This window comes from Eucyclogobius newberryi, unplaced genomic scaffold (assembly GCF_026437365.1).
Source record: "Eucyclogobius newberryi isolate DKJ021-1_F unplaced genomic scaffold, fEucNew1.0.hap1 SCAF_5, whole genome shotgun sequence".
NCBI lineage: Eukaryota > Metazoa > Chordata > Actinopteri > Gobiiformes > Gobiidae > Eucyclogobius > Eucyclogobius newberryi.
Genome location: NW_027316167.1, coordinates 39,127,575 through 39,152,717, shown reverse-complemented (window position 1 = coordinate 39,152,717; position 25,143 = coordinate 39,127,575). Strand labels below are relative to the sequence as shown.

Sequence of the window (25,143 nt, the reverse complement as noted above, 5' to 3'; positions counted from 1 at the left end):
CCCCTGCCTTCAGACCAACCCTGGGTTCCACCTGCAACATCTACTCCCACTAAAGATTCATCATTTTCCTTCTCATCTCCTCTCACCCATGGGCCTTCCCAACCATTTTGAAAGTCTGATCAAATCAGGCATTAAGATGGCTCCACTCACACCCAATATAGCAAGATTAAGGGCTATGTCAATACTTATCAACTCTTCCCTGCACAAGCCGACTACACCAACACAAGCCCCACCACCCATCCCCCCTCGCCTCTCACCTGGTCCCAAACTCTCCTTGGCTACAAAAGCCCCACCACCCATCCAACCTCGCCTTTCACCTGGTATCTCCCATAGATAGGATGCACTGGGTCTCAGCGTTCCGGGACTTATTGTCATATTAAAAATCAAACCAACCTGGGGCACTATGTAAAAAGAGCCCCCCCCTAGTGCTATTTCTGTAGTCACATCATCACACAGATGGAAAAACAAAATGCGAGTCAGGCTCAATCTGAGAAATGTGATTCATATTCCCTGTGAAAAGATAAAGCCCAGTCCCACTGAAACTAGTCTGAAACTTGCTGTGCTAAATGTCAGATTCTTATGTAACAAATCACTCTTAATTAATAATTTTATTTATTCTTATAATCTTGATTTTATGTTTTTAACTGAAACATGGCTTGACAAAAACACAGGAAATGTAGTTCTGATAGAATCTGCTCCACCCAACTTTAAGATTGAATCTGAAACACGAGAAAACAAAAAAGGGGGTGGAGTCCGTGCTGTCTTTAGAGATGAAATAATTACCCGCAGGTTGTCTTTTGGGGTGTTTTCATCATTTGAGTATGTATCCTTTAAAATGGAGCTAAAACAGTCTCCATCCATTCTCTTCATTGTTTTATACAAGCCTCCCCAGCACTGCCAAAGTTTTATTGATGATTTTACTGAGATGCTTTCAGTCATATGCACAGACTTTGATGGTTTGGTCATTACAGGTGATTTCAATGTGAATGTTGGTAATATTTGTGACAGAAACGCTAAAGAGCTTGATGCTGTCCTTGAAACCTTCAGTCTTACTCAGCATGTGAGAGGCCCCACCCACAGCAAAGGACACACTCTAGATCTCATAATTACAAAGGGGGTAAATATTTCAAATGTTAATGTGATCGATGTTGCTCTGTCTGATCATGTCTTCTTTGACCTGTCTGTTTCTCCCAAAGCACCGGTTGGTCCTGCAGTTGTTCAGAGGAGACACATAAGTGATGGCACAGGTGCACTGTTTATGGAAATGATAAACTTTGAAAATGTCTCATGTTCTAATGTAAATGATTTGTTGAACTCTGTTACATCTAGTGTTTTGAATGTTCTGGACACCATCGCCTCTATGAAGCCTAAAATTGTTAAAAATAAGCAGAAGGCGCCATGGAGAAATGATGATTCGGTCAGGGCACAGAAAAGGGTGTGCCGCAGGGCCGAACGGAAATGGTGCAAGTCAAAGCTCCAGGTTCAAAAAGAGATTTACAAAGAGAAGCTGAACATGTACAACCTAATCTTATGTAGAACTAGGGAAAGATATTTCTCTGAAATTATTGGAAGCTGCAGTAACAACTCGCGTGTCCTGTTTGCCACAGTAAACAGATTAACAAACCCTCCAGCTCAGCTGCCGTTAGAACTCATTTCCACATCCAAGTGTAATGAGTTTGCATTATTCTTTGATGACAAAGTTCAGGGCATTAAAAATGCTATAAATCCCACAATGCAAAAAATTACCCTAAAACCACCAAGACACTTAGACCTAACTCACTTTGCACCAGTAACTGACAAAACTGTCCATGAGATCATCACCAGTCTGAGTTCATCTACATGCTGCCTCGATTTGTTACCCACCAGATTTCTAAAGTCTGTGCTGAACAGTTTGTTAGCACCACTCACTCACATAGTCAACATGTCGCTTCAATCTGGAACCTTCCCAATGTCTTTGAAAACTGCGGTTATAAAGCCTCTCCTAAAGAAGAGCAGTCTTGATGCCGCAGTACTGAGTAATTACCGGCCCATCTCTAATCTGCCATTTTGGGGCAAAGTCCTTGAAAAGGTTGTTTACCAACAGCTCACGGAATTTCTCTTAATAAACAACTCATTTGATGTTTTTCAGTCAGGTTTTAGACCTCATCACAGCACTGAGACTGCTCTTGTCAAGGTGACAAATGACATCCGCCTGAACACTGACACGGGCAAAGCCTCAGTCTTAATTCTGTTACATCTGAGTGCTGCTTTTGACACTGTCGATCATGGGATCCTCTTACAGAGACTAGAGGACTGGGTGGGCATCACTGGCAGTACTTTGTTGAAATTGGTAACTGTGTCTCAGACCACATGACCCTGACCTGTGGAGTGCCCCAAGGGTCAGTCCTGGGTCCCCTTCTGTTCAACCTCTACATGCTCCCGTTAGGTCAGTTGATACGCAGTGAAAATGTGTCCAATCACAATTATGCAGACGACACTCAGATCTATGTTTCACTGTCGGCAGGTGAATATGGACCAGTAGATTCACTCTGTCACTGCATCCAACAGATCAGTTTGTGGATGCAAAACAACTTTCTCCAGCTGAACTCAGACAAGACTGAAATAATCGTTTTTGGCCCACAGAAACAAAGAGAAAGTGTTAGCGGTCACCTCCAGAGTCTCGCTCTAAAACCTACAAACCAAGTTAGAAATCTGGGGGTCATAATGGACTCAGACTTGAACTTTAATTGCCACGTCAAATCAATAACATCAGCAGCTTTTTACCATCTAAAAAACATTGCCAAAATTAAAAATATAGTGTCAAAACCAGATTTAGAGAGATTTATCCACGCGTTTGTCTCCAGTAGATTAGACTACTGTAACGGCCTGCTCACTGGCCTCTCCAAACGAGCTGTAAAACAGCTGCAGTACATCCAGAACGCTGCTGCTCGGGTCCTGACTAGAACCAGGAAGTACGATCACATTAGTCCTGTTCTCAGGTCTCTGCACTGGCTCCCTGTGGCTCAGAGAATAGACTTTAAAGCAGCTCTGCTTGTGTACAAGTCTCTCCATGGCCTAGCACCAAAGTACCTCTTGGATATGTTAGTGCCATATGAACCATCTCGGACTCTAAGGACCTCAGGGACCGGCCTCCTGCTGGTGCCCAGAGTCAGGACAAAACATGGGGAATCTGCATTTCAGTTTTATGCAGCTAAAATCTGGAACAGTCTTCCTGAAGATGTGAGACAGGCCTCTACTCTGAAAATGTTCAAATCTAAGCTAAAAACAGTTTTGTTTAGCTGCGCATAATGACTGAAATATTTTTTTCTTCGCACTCTTCTCTTTTGTTTGTGATTTTATTAGTTTAGACAATCAGTTGGATTGATAATTTTGAATTTAGTTAATTTTATTGTATTTCTGTTTCTGTAATTTCTTTGTGATTTTAATGCATTTTTCCTGCTGTGTGAAGCACTTTGAATTGCCTTGTGTATGAAAGGTGCTCTACAAATATACTTGCCTTGCCTTGCCTTATAATATCGGAGTTTGCCATCAATGTATTGATAAGTTTACAGTTTAAATTAGCAGTTCGTTTGCCTCCCTAGTATAGCAGTGTGTGCGTGAGATAAGACCACACACCCCCTCATAATATACCCTCTGTGTGTGCGTGATATAAGACCACACACACCCTCATAATATACCCTCTGTGTGTGCGTGATATAAGACCACACACCCCCTCATAATATACCCTCTGTGTGTGCGTGAGATAAGACCACACACCCCCTCATAATATACCCTCTGTGTGTGCGTGATATAAGACCACACACCCGCATAATGTACCCTCTGTGTGTGCGTGATATAAGACCACACACCCACATAATATATCCTCTGTGTGTGCGTGATATAAGACCACACACCCGCATAATATACCCTCTGTGTGTGATATAAGACCACCCCCCCCGCATAATATACCCTCTGTGTGTGCGTGATATAAGACCACACCCCCCCGCATAATATACCCTCTGTGTGTGCGTGATATAAGACCACACACACCCGCATAATATACCCTCTGGCAAACAAGATGTAAAGAAAAGCCATCATTAAACTACCCTCAATGAAACAGCGACTCTTCATTTGAGTTCCACACAAGTACACAGCGATTCCATGTATGATTTTGCCCTTGCAGAAGAAGGTGCAGCTTTCACCTGGAAAGGGAGTTTACGCCGGGCTTTGAGGGGCCTTCTCAAACATCTGTAGCTGATGCCATGAGAGTGGGCTGTGTGCTTGTTGGTCGTGTTTCCTGTGTACCAAACTTTTGAAACGCAGTTATTGCATACTGCATAGCCCTTTTCGAGCTCTGTACCATCTGTGCTGTAACAGAAGCCAAAGTGAGTCCATACTGTGGACTTAAATGTTGCTGGTGCATCTCGCGTCTGACTTTTGCTTTCGTAATCTGACGCTGCCATTTCCGTCTCCGTGTACGACTTCTTCTTCCGCCCACGGCAAACTCGCCTTGTGCGGCCCCTAGCTAACGTCAAGGAAGTGTCGCAACAAAGGATTGGTGAAAAGAGCTCTTTATAGCGGCTTTTACAACGTTCAAAGATCGATACTTGACGAGAACGTATCGATAATTAATCGCGGGAGAAAATATCACAATATATTTAATAATAATATCACGATATATATATCACGCCATATTGATATTCTGGCGCACCCCTAGTCTATTGCAAACATATTTATTACCTAAATATACTTATGGAATTAGAAACAGCTGGTATTGGCTGATAAAGACTTGTCTTGCACTGATCAGAAAGTGGACCAGAGCTCTCTTATCTGGATTCAAATGTTTCTGCTGTTTCAAAGTGTGTGTGTTACAACTGTGAGGGTAAAAGAAGTAACAAAACAAAGACGAACAATTGTGAAATAAAGTTTGTTCAATAAACAGGAACACAAAGGTAAATAAACAAACACATACATGACTAAGAAAACAAGTTAAGTGTCTCTAAAATATACAAGTCACACAGGCCAAACAAAACAAAGGCCCATGAACAGAATCAAAGTGACAACTTAAAAGGAGACACATAACAAACGAACAAACTACAAATGTCTCAAAGACAAAGTCAGGCGATGAACGAGAAGATGAATGGCCTTGAGCAGCTGAAACACGTGTCCTTAAATACTGGGAGGGGCTGCAGGTGAAGACTGGATTGGCCCATCAACCACAGGAAATAGGAAACCAACATGTCCCCCATTACAGCCATGTTGGGAAGGGAACATTTACAGTCAAACACACAACAGGGAAGATGGGGGCCGTAACAGTGGGTTTTATTTCAGAAAATCTCCAGAGCTCTCTGCTCTAACTGGACCCAGTGTGTCCAGTTACACGTCTGATACAGATTTCTCTTTTTACAGGAGATCTGTGTTCTAAGGTTCAGAGAGAAGTGAAGACTCGTCTGGTACAGAAGTTCAGCCGTGTGTGTGAGGGCATCGCTAAAGAAGGAAACTCCTCTGAACTGAAGCAGATCTTCACAGAGCTGTACATCACAGAGGGAGAGGTCACAGAGCAACATGAGATCAGACACCTCGAGACCAAGTCCAGGAAACCGGCCTCTGCAGAGACCGCCATCAAGTGTGAAGACATGTTTAAACTCCCAATCAGAGAAGAACCAATGAGAGCACAGACAAAGGGACCAATCAGAGTCGTGCTGACGAAGGGCGTGGCCGGAGTGGGGAAAACAGTGCTGACTCAGAAGTTCAGTCTGGACTGGGCTGAAGGCAGGACCAACCAGGAGCTCCAGCTGCTGTTCCTGTTCACATTCAGAGAGCTCAATGTGCTCAGAGACAAACGGTTCAGCCTGGTGGAGCTGCTGCACCACTTCTTCAGTCCATCCAAAGCTCTCTGCAGCTTCCAACAGCTCCAGGTGCTCTTCATCTTTGACGGTCTGGACGAGTGCAGACTTCCTCTGGACTTCATCCAAACCCGGGTCTTGAGCGACCCCACAGAGCCCATCTCAGTGAATGTGCTGCTGGTAAACCTCATCAGGGGGAGCCTGCTTCCCTCCGCTCGCCTCTGGATAACCACGCGCCCCGCGGCGTCCAATCAAATCCCTGCTGAGTGCGTCTCCATGGTGACAGAGGTGCGAGGGTTTGCTGACCCGCAAAAGGAGGAGTACTTCAGGAAGAGGTTCAGAGACGAGCGGCAGGTCACACTCGTTCTCTCCCACATCAAGAGCATCCGCAGCCTCCACATCATGTGCCACATCCCGGTCTTCTGCTGGATCCTCTCCACAGTTATACAGAAGCTTCTGGAACAAACAGAGGAACCAGAGCTGCCCCAGACTCTCACACAGATGTACGTCCACTTCCTGGTAGTGCAGGCCAAAGTAAAGAACATCAAGTATCACCAGCGATCTGGGGCAGACCTTCCCTGGACTAAAGAGACCAGGGAGATGGTGCAGTCTCTGGGAAAAGTGGCCTTTGAGCAGCTGCAGAAAGGAAACCTGATCTTCTACGAGAGTGACTTGAGCGAGTGTGGGCTGGACGCTGTTGCGGCCTCAGTGTACTCTGGAGTGTTCACACAGGTCTTTATAGAGGAGCCAGGCCTGTACCAGGACAAGGTCTACTGCTTCATCCATCTGAGTGTGCAGGAGTTTCTGGCTGCTCTTCACGTCCATCAGACCTTCTTCAGCTCTGGAGAGAACCTGCTGTCACCATCAGACTCCTCTAAAAAAGCCTTCTACAGCTCTGCTGTGAACAAGGCCTTACAAAGTCCAAACGGACACCTGGACCTGTTCCTGCGCTTACTCCTGGGGCTGTCTCTGCCGACCAATCAGAGTCTGCTGCAGGGTCTGCTGACTCACACAGGAAGTGGCTCTCAGACCATTCAGAGGCTGCTGAAGGGTCTGCTGCCTCACACAGGAAGTGGCTCTCAGACCAATCAAGAGACAGTAAAATACCTCAAACAGAAGCTCAATGATGAGGGTCTGTCTACAGAGAGAAGCCTGAACCTGTTCTACTGTCTGAACGAGCTGAACGACCGCAGTCTGGTGCAGGACATCCAAAACACCCTGAGAGAAGGACGCCTGAAGGCAGATGAACTGTCTCCTGCTCAGTGGTCAGCTTTGGCCTTTTTCTTATTGTCCACAGACTCAGACCTGGAGGAGTTTGACCTGAGGAAATACTGTCCCTCAGAGAAGGCTCTGCTGAATCTGCTGCCGGTCATCAAGTTCTACACCAAAGCCATGTGAGTACAGACCACACTTTGGCAGAGTGGTTAGAACTCTCAACTCAAAGTGAAGATTAAATCCAAACAGCAGAACATTTCAGGGTGATGTGTCCAACAAGACCAGCTAAAATTTGAAAACACTGGTACTTAAACATGTCCTCAAGTCCATATAATCCTAAAGTTCAACTACACAAAGTCTTACATAAGACTCTCATGTGCTTTGGTGCACTTCCTCCAGCGGCGTCACAGAAGCACAGATCAGACTGACATCAGCCAAACAGACCTCACAGTCGATACTTTGTTCACGATCAGGTGTGAGTGTGCTCTAATATCCCTCTCTGTCCTCAGTCTTTCCGGCTGTAACCTGACAAACAGCATCTGTGGTCCTCTGGCCTCAGTCCTCAGCTCCTCCAGTCTCAAACACCTGGACCTGAGTCTAAATGACCTCCAGGACTCGGGAGTGGAGCTGCTGTGTGATGGACTGAAGAGCGCCCCCTGCAGACTGGAGACTCTCAGGTTAGATCAGCTTCACTTTGCTCTTCCAGTTGGTTTGTCTATTAGTCTATTGACATTTCTATTCTATTCACCTTTAGAACTTGCATTTAAAGTTCTATTTTTATTAAGAAGTTAATAAAGAAGTTGGTCCCTTGTAGAAAAATATTCAGTTGTAGTCATGTGGTCTTTGTTTTTATGTCGGTGTAATCCCTCATTCGTCCAGGAGTGTTCCATTGTAGAAAAAGGTTCAGTTGTAGTCATCTGGACTCTCTCGTTTCGACTCTCTTCCAAGAGTCATTGTCAATAAGCGAATTTAGGCTGTGAACTCAGATATTTATTCTATTCTGCGGTAAATCCAGCCCATTGGGCAGGCCCTCCTGAAGTAGAAAAAGTTGTTTGTTTCAACAGAAACTTACCCTCTTTGTTTCTAACAAGTTTACTATCAGTCCTTTAATGGGCCATTAGTCTCCCCCTTGTTTTGTGTGACCCTGGCTCACACACCCTGAGGACCTGATTAGCATCCGAATGTCCTGGACCTCTACCTCTCCAGGAGTTCAAGATTCCATTATAGACTATAGGCAAGTTGAAGCTTAATCCTCCATTTCTGTTTAAAGAAGATCTTTCTTTTTTTTAACAAAAATAGCTTCCTTAACTCCTATTTCAAACCATCTTTTTCCGGCTTAAAATCTTTACCTCACCGTCTTCAAACGAGTGATTAGAGCAGTGGTCCCCAAACTTTTTGACTCGAGGGCCACATTGGGTTCTAAAATTTGACCGAGGGGCCGGACCAGGAAAATATGGATGGTGTTTTTGTGTGAACTAATGAATTACTATAAATTACACGCAAGATTTGACCTGTAACTTGTAACAAAGCAAACAAATGCAAGGCTCAATGTACAAATTGTTTTCCAAATGCATTAAATAATGATTAATTTAATTACATTTCAGTTGAATAAACACAGCAGGAAAATTGACCTTGTATTTCAGTGGGAACAGTGTTGTTGATCTCCCTGTTTTGCATCAAAGTCTGGTGTAAGTTTTGTTGTGGCAATTCTCAGGATGGATCCTTTGGTGTTGGTCAGTGAAGCTGGATCTGTGACGGGCTTTGTTCATGTTCATGACACTGAATGTCTCACATATGTAGGTCGAGCCAAACAAGACCAGCATCTTCTGTACGTCCTCCGGAGGTTTTGTTTCCTTCAGTGAAGCATAAAAGTCGTTAAGTTTAAGTGTTGGACCGTTTTTTTATTAGCATTTCTTCTACCCATAAATGATCTAGTAGTAACATCATAGAATGATTAATATCCATAAATAAAAAATCTTAATAAATGTCACCAGAATATGTAAACATTTTGACTTTAATGTTACATTTTTGCTCTTCTGTCCTTCTCACGTCTCCAGTGGTTGGACACTTTGTCCAGGTTGATGCTGCGTTTGCTTCTTGCTGTGACTTTATGCTCATCAACTGCTCCAAAATGTGCCACTTCAAGACCATTTCTGGATGATATGATTGATTAAACTAACAGGGTCGCACCTGTCATAAACCACAGGTGCCCACGTTGTAACATGACATATTTACACAGAAATAAACAGTTTTTATGCGTCTTTTAAAACGGGGGTCTCGTGGCGCACGCGGCGCACCCGCGGTCCTGCTTTAGACCCGCTTTAGAACAAATCACAGCTGTCTCTAGTGTCCCCTCTGTCCTTGAAGACTCTGTGTGGCTGATTTACCTGTGTCTTCACATTAGGATCATCTGCTCCTGAGCTCGTATTCATCGAGTGAGTGTTACGTTGTGACATGAAATATTTACACAGAAATATGGTCCAGATAATGATTCACATGTGTCTTTTGACTCGTGAGTCAGGTCTGGCCAAGAAAGTCTCATTTACACAATAGTGACACGCCAGTTGTCTATTGAACGTGCCCGCGGTCCACGCTGCGCCTCGGGCCGTGGTCCACGCTGCGGGACTAATAGGGCTAATTTCTCAGTGAATATGATTCTGATTGTAATAAAACACACAGCGTTTTGAAACTAAAAATTTAGAGAACACGACGTGTCCCCTGGACAGTGCTTCTACTGTCCACAAGATCTACAATGTGTCAAACACTTGCGCTTCATGCTTGATTTGAACCAGTGGCCGTTTGTGGTGAATTTTATTTTCTGCGCGCCATTGATCTTATGTGCGAGCAGTGCGCAATTGCGCAGGCGCAGCTTAGAGGGAACAGTGTCATCTCTTGGAGAAATGTGGGCATTACAGGCGAAAGGTAAAGTGAACGGCCACAGTATCATGAGTTTGACTCCGACATTTGCTAAAAAAAATTAAATTAAATTAAAAAAAAATAAAATAAAAAAAAATAATTATATAACTTGGACAAGCTTGGCGGGCCGGATTGAATGGTCCAGCGGGCCGGATGCGGCCCGCGGGCCGTAGTTTGGGGACCTAACCCTGGATTAGAGGCTTCAAGATGGAGCTGCACGGCGCTCTGTGGTCCTGAACTTGTATTTCTTCTGTGCTGATAGAGCCTCTTGTGCAGTGGCTGTTTAGTCTCTCCTATGTAACGCTCTTTACAACTTTCTTCACTGCATAGGACAGAATAAACTACATTGCTCTGTTTTTGGGTCGGCACCTTGTTCTTAGGATGAACCAGTTTTTGTCTTAAAGTGTGGTCTTGTTTAAATTAAACAGGGACTTCATGTTGTCTAAAAATTCTCTGCATTTTTTCAGACAGTCCTGAGTCATAAGGGATAGAAACACCCTGCCTTCTCTGTTCAGGTTCCCTTTTGTCCTGCTTGTCCTGCTCCTCTCTGTTTTTATAAAAACAAACGTCTACCTCATACTAAAGGAACACAGAAAAAACAATATACGTGCAGTTTTGGCAGTTTATAAACTACACATAAACTGACAATTATTCAGAAGCCCAGAAATTACACCCTGGCTTTTCTCACACAATCATGCCATATTCAATTACGCCTCCTAGCTCCCAGAACTAAATAACATACAGTCTCTTTCTCCATGCTCCCTAATTTGTTTTTCCTCTCTTTCTCTCTCATAATCTCATAATGTTCCACTCTCTGCATGTTGCCTGATTATGTCCTGTCTTTTTGTCTGTCTTTGTCAATTTGTGTAAAATCTCATTGCTCAGTGTCTGTTTAGGTCTGTATTCCTCAGCACCATTACTACCTCTCAGCTCAACCTCAAGGGAAAAGAATGGAAAACATGCTATGCAAGATATAACACACATGCATCCAACACTGATGACCAAAAACAGACACAACATATCCCTTCAACTTGACAATATCATACAGAAGAAAACACAATTCCAAATTTAACAACTGAAATATAATGGTTTTCAATACAGCAATAAAGTAAATAGTAAATATTTGGCAAATCTACTCCAACACAAAAAAGAAACATTTATCATCCCCTCCATTTTGGACTCTGCAGGAAACATTAATCAAGACCCACAGGATATAAACAACATTTTTTGCAATGTTTACATCAACCTCTATCCCCCCACTCACCAACCAACACAACTGGAAATAGACACCTTCCTAGACAATGTGTCTTTACCCAAATTAACTAAAGAACAAACTGACGTTCTAGACCAGGAGTGGGCAATTATTTTCCTCCGAGGGCCATATTCAAATCCAGGCAAGTAGCGGAGGGCCAGCCCGCGATCCTTGGTGTGAAAAAAAAAATATCCCAAAAATTAAATATCAAATAAAATATCAATTTTATGTCAAATATAGGCTTTTTGAATCTATTACTTCATTCCTTTCACGTCATTTATAGTTTTATTTTTTTCAATATTATTTGGCATGTTTGGCGGGCCGGATTATAAAGATAAACGGGCCATATGTGGCCCGCGGGCCGCAGTTTGCCCACCCCTGTTCTAGACGCACCTCTTAGCCTCAATGAACTCACCGGTAAAATTCCGAGCAACAAATCACCCGGGCCAGATGGACTCCGAGCTGAATTCTACAGACACTTTAAGGGACATATTAGCACCACTATTCAACAGAGTAACTAGAAATTAGAACCTCTTCCACCACATATGAACACAGCAGCCATGACTTTACTGTTAAAACCAAACAAAGATCCATCTCATCCCTCTAGCTACCGACCTCTCTCACTATTGAACACTGACTTAAAAATCATCACCAAAGCACTAGCCACCAGAACAGAAACAGTCACTCCCATAATTCTTCATCCAGATCAGACAGCTTTCATCAAAAATAGACACGCCACAGATGATGTCCGCAGACTGTTCAACCTATTCAACATGTCACAAGAAACACAACAGAAAACCATTATAATTTCACTTGATACAGAAAAAGCTTTTGATAAGGTAAATTGGTCATTTTTATTCAACACTCTCCACAGTTTGGCTTCGGAGAGTAGTTCATCCAATGGGTTAAAACATTGTACACATCACCACGTGCCACAATTACCACTAACGGAATCACTTCACAGAGTTTGCCCCAGACAGCAGACAGGGATGCCCTCTCTCGCCTTCCTCTTTGCCATTTTCATTGAACCTCTGGCAGCAGCAATACGACAAAACAGTATAATCAAAGTAATCCAGCAAACGAACAACACAAAATCGGTTTATATGCAGATGACCTCTTACAGAACCCACAGGTGTCACTTACAGAAACTTTCAATATTATCAATACATTTTCTCATGTCTCACATTACACTATCAACTGGAACAAATCAATGGCACTACCCCTCTCCGATAATGCATGGGATTCTGGAGTTCAGGACATTCTGTCGAAGTTTAGTCTATACAGACTGCGAGAGGCGAGGATCGTTCTCAAGTTCTTTATTTGATGAAAACAGGGAAAAACAGGCAAAACAGCAGCATGTTGTTTGTCTTGCAGCTGAGATTCGACTCTTCACAAGATTTAGCCGTGTTTTATAAAGCTGTTGCTTGGGTCTGATGAAAATGGCCTGACCTTCGCTATGACGTCCGCTTTAAGATTGTTTAGACTAGTCCACAGATAATCAGAAAATACACAGAATAGTTCAAATACACAGAATAGTTCATTGTGACCCATATGCAGCAAGATCGTCGTGACGCATGATAAATAGGACACAGACATGACAATAATTTGATCAATATCCACAACTCCCCCCACTTTCAAACCGGAAACATCCAATATCTAGGGATTCATATTTCCCCCAGGCTGTCAGAGCTTTTCAGCCTCAACTATACCCCCCTCTTCAGGAAAATTGAAGATGATTTCTAACGCTGGTCAAAACACCCACTCACACTCAATGAAAGAATCGCTGCTGTCAAAATGAAAACTCTCCCTCAGATTAACTACCTCTTCTCGATGATCCCCACTGCTTCCACAGACAATTGGTTCAAAACTCTCAATTCATTAACTACATAATTATAATTGAAAAATAAAAAAAACAGAATATCACTCTCAACACTGCAAAATAAAAAATCACATGGCGGGCTTGAGGCACCAAACTTCCATCACTACTTCCATGGATCAACATACAAAAGCACAACTACCCATGGCTGGAACTAGAGCAAAACCAATGTATAAATATCACTATAGCAGACCTCCCCTTCCACTCACAATCAACCAAAAAATCAAACTTCTGTCAACTTATAACCATCAATTAAACTCTGAAAGCCTACACTTACGCAACACTTAAAAAAAAAAACTTGCTCATCTCTCCAACCGTCGCTAAGAAAGTCGTCCTCCAAGAAATTATGCTATATCAACCACTGGAAAAACATAATTACTGAATATATTACAATAGAAAAGCATCATGCACATAGCGAGAAGCTAATGTTAGCCTTTGAAAACACCTGCTCCCCTTTTCTATCATTTCTAAACCCAACAAAAACATAATACATCCCCCCATTCCTGGCCCCCCTTTCTGTTTTATTCATTTATTGACTTATTTATTTGAATAAATTGACTAATTATTTGAATAAATTAACTAATTATTTATTGATTTACTTTTTTCTTTTATTTCCTTTACCCCCTAATTTACAATTCTACACACAGAAACACACATTAGCAACACCCAAACATAGCATGTCACCAAAGCCCTTTCCCATAACCCCATCATGACCACAGACATTTCATCCCGATCATGACCACAGACAGTCATCGTCCTGTCCCACTGTCTGTCTGTTTATGTCTGTCTTCACGTCTCACTCGTCTATCTGTGTCATGTGGTTGAAGTAGAAAGATTTGTATATTTGTAAAATTGTAAAGAGGGGGGGTGGTGGTGGGCCAAAATAAAACCGTTTTGACTCATCCAAGAGTCATTCTCAATCTGTGAATCAGGAGCGGGAACTCAGGACATTTATCCTCCTCTGGGTAGGCCCTGCCCACCGGGCGGCACCTCCTAATGAAAGATTGTTATTGGAATCAACAGAAAGTAACCCTCTCTTTGTTTACTTACTGTCATTTAATGAAGGCAAGGCAAGTTTATTTGTAGAGCACATTTCACACACAAGGCAATTCAAAGGTCTTCACAGCAGGAAAAATGCATTAAAATCACAAAGAAATTACAGAAACAGAAATACGATACTAAATAAAAAAATAATAATAAAAAAAACACCTAGCCACAAAGGGTAACGTGTTTTCGGAGTCCAACTCCTTTTTAAATCAGTCCAACTGATTGTCTAAACTAATGAAATCACAAAAAAGAGAAGAATGCAAATAAAAATCCTTTCAGTCATATGCGCAGCTAAACAAACAAAACAGCTATCAAGCTAATGAACTATCAGCCGCTATTGTCCCTGACTCACACTTTCTTTTCTCACTGTGTAACTGATTACACCGGATGCCCTGGGTGTTATTCTTGGATGAGAGTTTCTGAGTCTAGATGACAACAACTGAATATTTTTCTACAATGGAACACTCCTGGATGAATGAGGGATTACACTGACACAGTGGTCCCTCCATTATCACAGGAGTTATGTTCTGAAAATAACCCCCACAAGGCAACATCTGTGAAAAAGTCATCATTATTTGTTTTAACAACTAGGCCGCAGTTTTTTTATTACGTGGTTTACGGATTTTGGCCTTAGTCACGGCAAAACGCGCTGGAGAAAATGTGGTAAACGGGTTTAAAATGTGTATTTGCGATATAAAGTTTGCGCTGCACGTAGCAGACGTGTCTTCACATGCTCTTCTAGGACCGCGCGCAGGGACGGAGCGGCTCCGTCACAGACTCCAGCAGGATTTTGACGAAAAATTGCTTCACGCGCTCTTATCTTTTGACTTAATACCGCTTTGTATATTACATTTGAAGCTATTCTGCGTTGTCGGCGGTACTTTTATAAAAAAAAAAAAATCTAATAATGTATTCTATTTATATTGTAGAATTCAATAGTCTAAGTGCGGCGGATCCGTAAACCAAGTAATAAAATAACTGTGGCCTTATTAGAAATGTTTTAAGGTTGCAAAAGCTGTGTTCTCTCTTCCACGATGATCACTTTGAATTTGTTGTTCACATACGCGTCCGCTTCAGTGGTATCCACAGACGCGGCCTCTCCGTGCAGAGGAACAATTTTAAAGGAATAATAGAGGATTTTTCGCCGATTTGAGAACTCAAGTGTCAGTTAGTCCCTTTTAAAAAAAGACGTACATAAGACTCTCATGTGCTTTGGTTCACTTCCTCCAGCGGCGTCACAGAAGCACAGATCAGACTGACATCAGCCAAACGGACCTCACAGTCGACACTTTGTTCACGATCAGCTGTGAGTGTGCTCTAATATCCCTCTCTGTCCTCAGTCTGTCCGGCTGTAACCTGATAAACAGCATCTGTGGTCCTCTGGCCTCAGTCCTCAGCTCCTCCAGTCTCACACACCTGGACCTGAGTCTAAATGACCTCCAGGACTCAGGAGTGGAGCTGCTGTGTGATGGACTGAAGAGCGCCCCCTGCAGACTGGACACTCTCAGGTGAGACACTCCCATCATGCACTCTGCCCCTAGTGTCCACATGAGTGTAATGCTGTGTGTCTTTAGGCTGTCTGGATGTCTTGTCTCAGAAAGGGGCGGGGCTGCTCTGGCCTCAGCTCTTAGCCCCACCCACTCCCATTTAAGAGAGTTAGACCTGAGCTACAACCATCCAGGACCCTCAGCAGAGAGACTGACCGCTCTACGGGACGATCCACACTGCCCCCTACAGTCTGTCAGGTGAGACCACACTGCCCCCTACAGTCTGTCAGGTGAGACCGCACTGCCCCCTACAGTCTGTCAGGTGAGACCGCACTGCCCCCTACAGTCTGTCAGGTGAGACCGCACTGCCCCCTACAGTCTGTCAGGTGAGACCACACTGCCCCCTACAGTCTGTCAGGTGAGACCACACTGCCCCCTACAGTCTGTCAGGTGAGACCGCACTGCCCCCTACAGTCTGTCAGGTGAGATCACACTGCCCCCTACAGTCTGTCAGGTGAGACCACACTGCCCCCTACAGTCTGTCAGGTGTGGGCCCTGGTTCAGGGGTTGGTCCAGGTTCTGGTCTAAACTAGACTTGTGTTTTCCAGGTTGGATCCTTCTGGAAAGCGCTGGATGGTTCCAGGTCTTAGAAAATGTGAGTAGTATTTTATTTGGTTCAACTTCACATGTAGAAGACTTACAGCTGTAGATCTGATGTTTTTATTTCAACTTATCGACACATTTAGAGGTTTGACAAGCAGCAACTTCCACAAACATCAGAGTGAAACTGTATCACTGGAGGAACTGTCCAACTTGACATTTGAACTAGGGCGATCTTTACATTAATCTTTATTCTCCTAATCTCACAGGTAAATATGATAATACCTTATTATTATAACACAGATTTATGATAGCGTCTTCTTTATCCTGAGCTTTGGTCCTCGTACTCGCCTGTCGTCATGAATTGGATTTGGAAACATATTGTCCTGCTCCGACGCCTCGGCCGCCGCTCACACTTTGCCGTCTGTTTGTGCTGCAGTTTGTGGCATCTGTAGTCAAGGGGTAAATGCACAAGAAGATAGTCCGACAGTGTGAAGTCCTGCTCATGTTTGCTTTCATGTGACTGTCATTTCTTTGGGTGATTCTGCACACAGCGCCTCTAGAGGCGAGGGGAAGTACAGCACTATAATGTTAGCTGGAGCGATAAGTGCATCGTGAGCGCTAACGACGCAGCGACAAGAATTATATGTTGTAATTATTGTCCCGATACACCACAGACATCAAGTCGACTTTATTAAAGTCAAGTCTTCTTTACGAGGACTTTATATTATACATGAAACAAGACAATAATTTATATTTATTTTGTTAATTATAAGAAATAAAAATGTAATTTTTTATATCCAAATCAATATACTATAACATTTTTTACCGTATTTCACCACTAGAGGGACTTCTTCTGCTCTGAGAAGACTTGGCTGATGTTCCACAAAATAGTGCAAAATTAAATCTGCATTTTAATTGTAAACTTTTGAACAAATCTCAAGAAAAAACATTAAGTCTGAACAAATATGAGATATAAATGTTAAATACTATAGTAACATCACACTCACCATCAAGTAAACACTTTCAACAGTGACAAATAAATATTGCAAACTTATAAAATACAGTAAATAAAAAGTGCAACTCTGTAAAACTCTTGACATTTGTAGAGTTGTATAAAGACTAGTCAGTGAGTGCCTCAGGGTGAAGAGCAGCTCTGTGGCTCTGATGAGGAGCAGCTCTGTGGCTCTGATGAGGAGCAGCTCTGTGGCTCTGATGAGGAGCAGCTCTGTGGCTCTGATGAGGAGCAGCTCTGTGGCTCTGATGAAGAGCAGCTCTGTGGCTCTGATGAGGAGCAGCTCTGTGGCTCTGATGAGGAGCAGCTCTGTGTCTCTGATGAGGAGCAGCTCTGTGGCTCTGATGAGGAGCAGCTCTGTGGCTCTGATGAGGAGCAGCTCTGTGGCTCTGATGAGGAGCAGCTCTGTGGCTCTGATGAAGAGCAGCTCTGTGGCTCTGATGAGGAGCAGCTCTGTGGCTCTGATGAGGAGCAGCTCTGTGGCTCTGATGAGGAGCAGCTCTGTGGCTCTGATGAGGAGCAGCTCTGTGGCTCTGATGAGGAGCAGCTCTGTGGCTCTGATGAGGAGCTTGTCTCTGGAAGCAGCTCTTGGCGAGGCGGCTCACTCTGGGGAAGGTTTGGCTGTGCCACCTTTGGAAGGAATCCGTTTGACTGTCCACATCTGGAGCCGTGAGGTCACTGTTCTGCTGCTGCTGCTGCTGGTGTCACTGTTCTGCTGCTGCTGGTGTCACTGTTCTGCTGCTGCTGCTGCTGGTGTCACTGTTCTGCTGCTGCTGCTGCTGCTGCTGGTGTCACTGTTCTGCTGCTGCTGCTGCTGGTGTCACTGTTCTGCTGCTGCTGCTGGTGTCACTGTTCTGCTGCTGCTGCTGCTGCTGCTGCTACTGCTGCTGCTGGTGTCACTGTTCTGCTGCTGGTGTCACTGTTCTGCTGCTGGTGTCACTGTTCTGCTTGTGTTGGTTCAGTCGTGCTCTTCACTGCTTCCACTTTAGTTTCCTGTATCGAGCTCATTCACCCACGTCACAAAACCACGTGGTCACATACGGTGCCGCCCCCTTGTCCGTCCCGTGTTGCGTTCCTATGACTGATAGAGCGTGGAAAGTGATCTCAAACGTAAATGATGGAGGCCCCAGTGCTTTCACTTAGAACCTTTATTAGTTCATATGTTGCTCGGGCCCTGGACACAGCAGACGGGACAAACGATGTCTTCAAAGGTTGTGTTCTTGGTGTCAGTGAGAGGAGGCTGTTGCTGCGGTTACTCCTGAGCCCACATTGTTTCATACAGAGGTGTTTGGTGTTACTCCTGATGCCCTGGTCCTCCTCCACCACAGCTCCCACAGACTCCACCCTTTCCCCCGTCACACAGACACATGTATGTTTGAGTATGGGATCAGAACCTGTGACTAGATGGGCTCCATACAAGTGAATATGGTCCTCACGTGGTCCACACGCAGCGGTCACTGCTCATGTTAAGGCTGAAGTCCAGAGCAGCAGAAACACTGAGGAGCTGTGAGTACAATGTGCCTGGGCACCATCGGCTCAGCTCTGCAGACGTCACATGATCTATCAAATCAAATCAAATTTATTTATAAAGCACAATTCATACAACTGCAATTCAAAGTGCTTTACAGTGTTTAAAACACAATTTAAAACAAGTAATGAGGTAAAAACACAATGCAGTGTATACAAATGTAAAACAATGTACATTAGAGTAAAGTAAAGAATAAAAATAATGTAGTATTTAAAATATTAAAAAGCAGGTCAAATCAGTCATAGGCGCGGCTAAACAAAACAGTTTTTAGTTTGGATTTAAACACAGCCGGGGCGGGGCCTGTCTCACGACTTCGGGGAGGCTATTCCAGACCTTTGCCCCATAGACCTGGAACGCAGATTCTCCGTGTCTGGTCTTGGCTCTGGCACCAGCAGGAGGCCGGTCCCTGAGGTCCTTAGAGTCCCAGGTGGTTCATATGGCACCAACATGTCCGAGATGTACTTTAGTGCTAGGCCATGGAGAGACTGTTACACAAGTAGTGCTGTTTTCAAGTCTCTTCTCTGAGCCACAGGGGGCAGTGCAGAGACCTGAGAACAGGACTAATGTGATGGTACTTCCTGCTATGCTCTTTTTCTCTTCAAAACTACACGTTTATTACTGTTTATTCTGTTTTTACGTCAATTAAAGCTGAAAATAAAGAAGAAATAAATAAGAGACACTTTTGAATATGGCTGATTTCACCACTAGATGGCGCACTCAGAAGACATGTCATGTATTAATGTAAGAAATGTGTTTGACTTGTTTTTGTTCCTTTCTACAAATAATAATGGATTCATTTTACAAAGAGATATTGACGTGTCTCAATCATTATTTAATATGACGCAGTCTCACGTTTGGACCTTTGACTTTTTTAATTGAATGTAAGACACAAAGACATATTGTATCAGACACAAATAAACACTGATATGTTTATGTCAGAGACAGAATTAAGCTGCGTTTGACATATTAACATTTAGAACTATATATTAATATATCATTTAATATGGATTAAAAGGTCCAAACAGCTTTAGGGCAGAATAAATAAATAGTGGGAAGAATCACACTAATATCACTAATAACTCTTTGTAATAATCAAATATGATCTGATCACTTTTCATTATAAATGATATTCACTCTCAGCAATATTCAGCAGAGTTTTGTTATTGAGACTCGTAGTTCTAGTGAAAAATCACTACAAATAAATCAGAAGGTAATAAATGTGAATTAGTTTTATTTTATTTTTCACATAAATCTCATTCATAAACTTGAACGTTGAAATGACTTGACATGATTGACATGTTCTTGTTAAATCTGTAGTTTTACTTGTGAGAGTTTGATCTTTGTGTCACATTCAGAGTTCCTGTGGTGACCACTGGGGGCAGTGTTTCTGGATGTTGACCACCCCAGATATAAATATAAATCTGATCCTAAATCCATAAAGTTGTGTATTTTGATTGTTCTTCTACAATCCATGTGTGTGAGAGACTTAAGAGGCAGTAGACGAGTCAAAGGAGTCAAAAGTCACTTATTGGTGAAAGAAGAAGGCTAAAGTTCAACAATCTGGTGTCTCCACAACATAGTAAATGTGCTGTACTTTGACTTGATAGAATCTTGTGTTTTTACAGCCGTGTGTCACGACCGGCTCGTCTCGCTCCGTGAGGACTCGGGAAATGCGTGTGCCTTGAAGCTCCGGTCTAAAACAAGTCTAAAACTAAAGTAAAAAGGGCCTAAAGAGTCTTTTAGTTGGAGCAAATATCCACACTGTGTCCACGGACATCTCCCCTGAACACCCCGCCCACTTTTAAAGAAACTGTCAATCATGTCATTTCAACCTTCATCTTTATAAATGAGAATTGATGTAAAAAATCTGTCTGTTGGTCCAAGTCTTTGAATAAATGTGGATTTTGAGAGATTCCAAAGCAGAATGTGTAACGTCTGTGTCAAAAACATCCACATTCACAGGTGAAGAAAGCACAGTTTAGGTCGTCCACTAATGATTTATTCACAAATATAAAAATGCACGTCTCATTTGACCTGCATCAATCCATAAATGTGTCTGTCACAGTGAGTGTAACGCTCTGAAGCTGTGGACCACTTTAAAACACTATTCTGCAATATTCATATTTAAACTGTCGTCATGGAATGAAACTGGAGCCAAATTCAGCTTTGTGTTCTTCATGTTTTATAAAGGCACAAGATCAGACTAAACTAAGGCTCAAAAACATGAAATAGAAGATCAGATCGGTATCGGATCGGTATCGTAAAGAACAAACATTAAAGATCAGTAACGGATCTGGAGCCACACAAACTGAATGGGGACGTCCCAATTCAAAACACTGATGAGGTTTTGAGCCAAACTAAACATGTTGAAGCTGATCACACATGAGCTGAGCCTCCAACACCTCATTATCATTGATTTACCTTTGAGAAGAAACAGCACTTTCACTTCACATTTACTCTCACCAACCTGTTTAAATCATCACATTTAAATGTGACTTTGTGTTTCAGATTATTGTGAGTTCACTCTGGATCCAAACACTGCAAACAGAAGACTCCATCTGTCTGAGGACAAACGGACTGTGAGACTCTCTGAGCCACGACTAGTTCCAGATCATGAGGACAGATTCACACACTGGCCTCAGGTCCTGGCCTCCTCCGGCCTGAGGGGGCGCTGTTACTGGGAGGTGGAGTGTGAGGAGGACGTTGATGTAGCAGTGAGTTACAGAGGAATCAGACGAAGAGGAGGGAGTGATGAGTGTGAGTTTGGACTCAGTGATCAGTCCTGGAGTCTGAGGATCCAGGGAGGAGAATATTCTTTTATTCACAATAAGAAAGAGCTTAAGTCAAGTTTGAGAAGAGCTGGACACACCTCCAGAGTGGGCGTGTTCCTGGACTCTGAGGCTGGAGCTCTGTCCTTCTATGACGTCCTCTCTGATGGAGAACTGTCCCACCTCCACACCTTCAGCTCCTCCTTCACTGAGCCTCTGTTTCCTGGGTTTAGCCTGTGGTGGCCAAACACTTCAGTGTCTCTGGTGGAGCCGAGGACACAACGCCCCCTGGAGGACACTTCACTTTGAGCTTCATGTGCTCCTGTTCGTCTGGTCTCACCACAAACATAAACACATTTACAACAAACATTTAACTTCAATGAGCATTTTATTATTCATATTATTTTGTCGAGCTGCAACTCAGATTATTTTAGTGTTCGACAAATCAAACAATTATTTCTGTTTCACATCAGAAAGTTTTAAACACATTTTAACCAAATAAAACTTGAAAATGTTTATGAATAAAGTGTGTTATTGAGGACGCTCTTCCTCTCACAGACACAGGGGGCGCTCTTCCTCAAACAGACACAGGGGGCGCTCTTCCTCTCACAGACACACGGGGCGCTCTTCCTCTCACAGACACAGGGGGCGCTCTTCCTCACACAGACACAGGGGGTGCTCTTCCTCTCACAGACACAGGAGGCGCTCTTCCTCTCACAGACACAGGGGGTGCTCTTCCTCTCACAGACACAGGGGACGCTCTTCCTCTCACAGACACAGGGGGCGCTCTTCCTCTCACAGACACAGGGGGCGCTCTTCCTCTCACAGACACAGGGGGCGCTCTTCCTCTCACAGACACAGGGGACGCTCTTCCTCTCACAGACACAGGAGGCGCTCTTCCTCTCACAGACACACAGGGCGCTCTTCCTCTCACAGACACAGCGGGCGCTCTTCCTCTCACAGACACAAGGGGCGCTCTTCCTCTCTCAGACACAGGGGGCACTCTTCCTCTCACAGACACAGGGGGCGCTCTTCCTCACAAAAACACAGGGGGCGCTCTTCCTCTCACTCACACACACAGGGGGCGCTCTTCCTCCCACAGACACAGTTTAAACTCTAGAGATTGTACAATGTTGTGATGTCACGGTGACACAAACTGTGGTCATTGTTCTGTTCATGTCACGTCCACAAAAGAAGGATTCATGACCTAAAATGTAAAGTATTTGTGTTCAAGATGTTTTTCACATTATGGCAGAACCTGAGCGTTTGGATAACGCTCAGGTTAATGATAAAGTCATAAAAACAAATTAAAGTTCAATCATCAAAGTTGTAATTGTGACTTTATTTGTTGTATTTGTACCTGTTGTGAATATAAATTATAAATCGAGCGGCTGTTTGTGGAGAAAAGTGGAAAAGTCTGTAGAAAATGACAGGAAGTGACATCACACCAGGGACACTCATACAGGAAGTGACATCACACCAGGGACACTCGCTCCATCCAAAGTTTATGAAGAATTTACACAAAAGTAACTACTTTTTTTGAGCCTCTAAAACAGTGGTCCCCAAACTACGGCCCGCGGGCCACATCCGGCCCGTTGGGCCTTTCAATCCGGCCCGCCAAGCTTGTCCAAGTTATATAAACCTGTTTACCATCCACCTGCCTCCTGGTCAATACCAGAAAATTATACATCATTTTAAAGGTTATTTTCTCAACAAAACGAATATGTCATTGATTTACATTGAATAATTTGCCCCAATAAACAATTGCCAATAGTTTGTGAGAAAGTCTCAACTTTTACAAACGCATGTCCTGTTTGCTGTTTATGACGGACGAAACGGCTTTCAATCTGTACATTCTTGTGCTCAGTCTGTCCGTAAGGAACCATAGAAAAACAATATGTGCCCCGCCGGCGCAATTGTCGGACCATGTCGGCCTCGGTGAAACTGAGAAAAACAGCATTTTACTTTTTTTCCCCCAAATTTGTGATTTTCATTTTTTTGCAGAATGTGCTAGTTGAAGTTATGAATAAGCCCCTGTGTGCTTCAGATAACACTATTGGCTGTCTTAAACGTATACATTAAGCTGTTAAAAATGTGGAGTTTTCGGGTCTTTTTCCTGCTCTCCTGGGGGGCGTCACCTTTTTCTAGCCAACGTGTTGTTTACATTTTCCACCAATCAGCTGTGATCCGCATGGCTACAGCTGCGTGCTCTGCGTGCTCCCTGTTTTCCTCTCATTACTCCAGACCGTCTGCAGAGCACAGTCTTCAGAGCTTACATTTCCTGGACTACATTGCAACGGAACTGTTTACTCAGGTACACTTTTACTTTACTACTAAATTATTGCTTTAACGCTGTGTTTTAAGGCGGTCTCGTGATCACTTTAGAATCTTACTTGTCTGCTCCGGTGGAGCTAATGCTAAGCTAACATGTTGCTTCAGTGCACTCTGCAATACGGGCTTAATGTGATTACTTGCTGTTATCACCATGTTATTGGGTTATTTTTCGGCGTGGGTTGGCCCGTGGGTTGTGTGGGTCGTGCTTTGTGTCTGTTTTATGGCGCTAAACCGGCTGTTAGCCCCACAGCCCGGAGCTAAACGCAGCTATTCGGAGCTAAGTTGTAAGCTAAACTTTGCTATGTTATCGGGTTATTTTTCGGCGTTTTGTCTGTACAAATTATATACTTATGTAGTATTTCTTGACCCGTGGGTTGTGCTTTGTGTGTGTTTTGTGGTGGACTAAACCGGCTGTTAGCCCCACAGCCCGGAGCTAAACGCAGCTATTCGGAGCTAAGTTGTAATCTAAACTTTGCTATGTTATAGGGTTATTTTTCGGCGTGGGAAGAGAAAAAAACTACAACTCCCGATACCACTTCTGGTCACGTGGCTTACGTACGTTGCACGTCACGCACGTACTGCGTCACTCGAACCAATCACACGCTTGCCTGGCCATTATCAGCTTCCTGTGTGTCTCTCTGTGCACGGTGTTGGGAGAGACAACAGGACGGCTGAACCAGGTAAGCTTTGCGACTAAAACACCCGCTTTTAATCACTTTAATGTGCGCTGGTTTTAAACTCGAGTTTATGTTTTGGTGTGCTGTTCTGCAAGTGTTTTGCTTTTACGAGCCGTGTTATCTCAAGTGAGCTAGCTAGCCCCGCTAGCCGAGGGCAGATGTCCCAATATCTCCGCGTTTTGCATCTTAAATACACCGTTAACGTCACAATGTGAACTGTTATCTGTGAAGCGTGTTATTCCCATATTACTGTTAACCCTAATCCTTTTATCCCCCTTTTCAGAATTGGCAAAGACACCCTGACTGACATGACCTGTCTCTACGTGAAGTCTGCTAAGGAGCGTGGTAAGTGTAAAACATTATTTTGGTGATTTTCATGTTTTAATGATTAGAGAATAATTAACCATAAGCAACATCTGTTTTTCAGGTGAGCCTGCAGTTTGTACATCAAGCTTCAGATCACTGTGGAAACAGCTTCTCCCACACATCAGAAGCTGCAGGCCACGCACAGATCTCTACAACAGAATCTAATGTGCTGTCTTTCGGACCCTCACCGCCAGCAAGCAAAGACATCAGGATGCATTACAGCTTTGCACAGCAGGT

The 25,143-nt window shown here is 43.5% G+C and overlaps 1 protein-coding gene across 1 annotated transcript in view; it reads left to right on the top strand.

Moving 5' to 3' along the window:
- The window catches only part of LOC140380756 (NACHT, LRR and PYD domains-containing protein 3-like), a 59,466-nt gene extending 36,673 nt beyond the window's left edge, over positions 1-22,793 (top strand). The window contains exons 8-13 of the mRNA XM_072464656.1: positions 5,392-7,219; positions 7,550-7,717; positions 15,472-15,639; positions 15,706-15,876; positions 16,227-16,273; positions 21,270-22,793. Coding sequence (XP_072320757.1) covers positions 5,392-7,219; positions 7,550-7,717; positions 15,472-15,639; positions 15,706-15,876; positions 16,227-16,273; positions 21,270-21,838 — 2,951 coding nt within the window. The 3' untranslated portion in view covers positions 21,839-22,793. The remainder of the gene's footprint in view (positions 1-5,391; positions 7,220-7,549; positions 7,718-15,471; positions 15,640-15,705; positions 15,877-16,226; positions 16,274-21,269) is intronic.
- Positions 22,794-25,143: the final 2,350 nt, after the last annotated feature.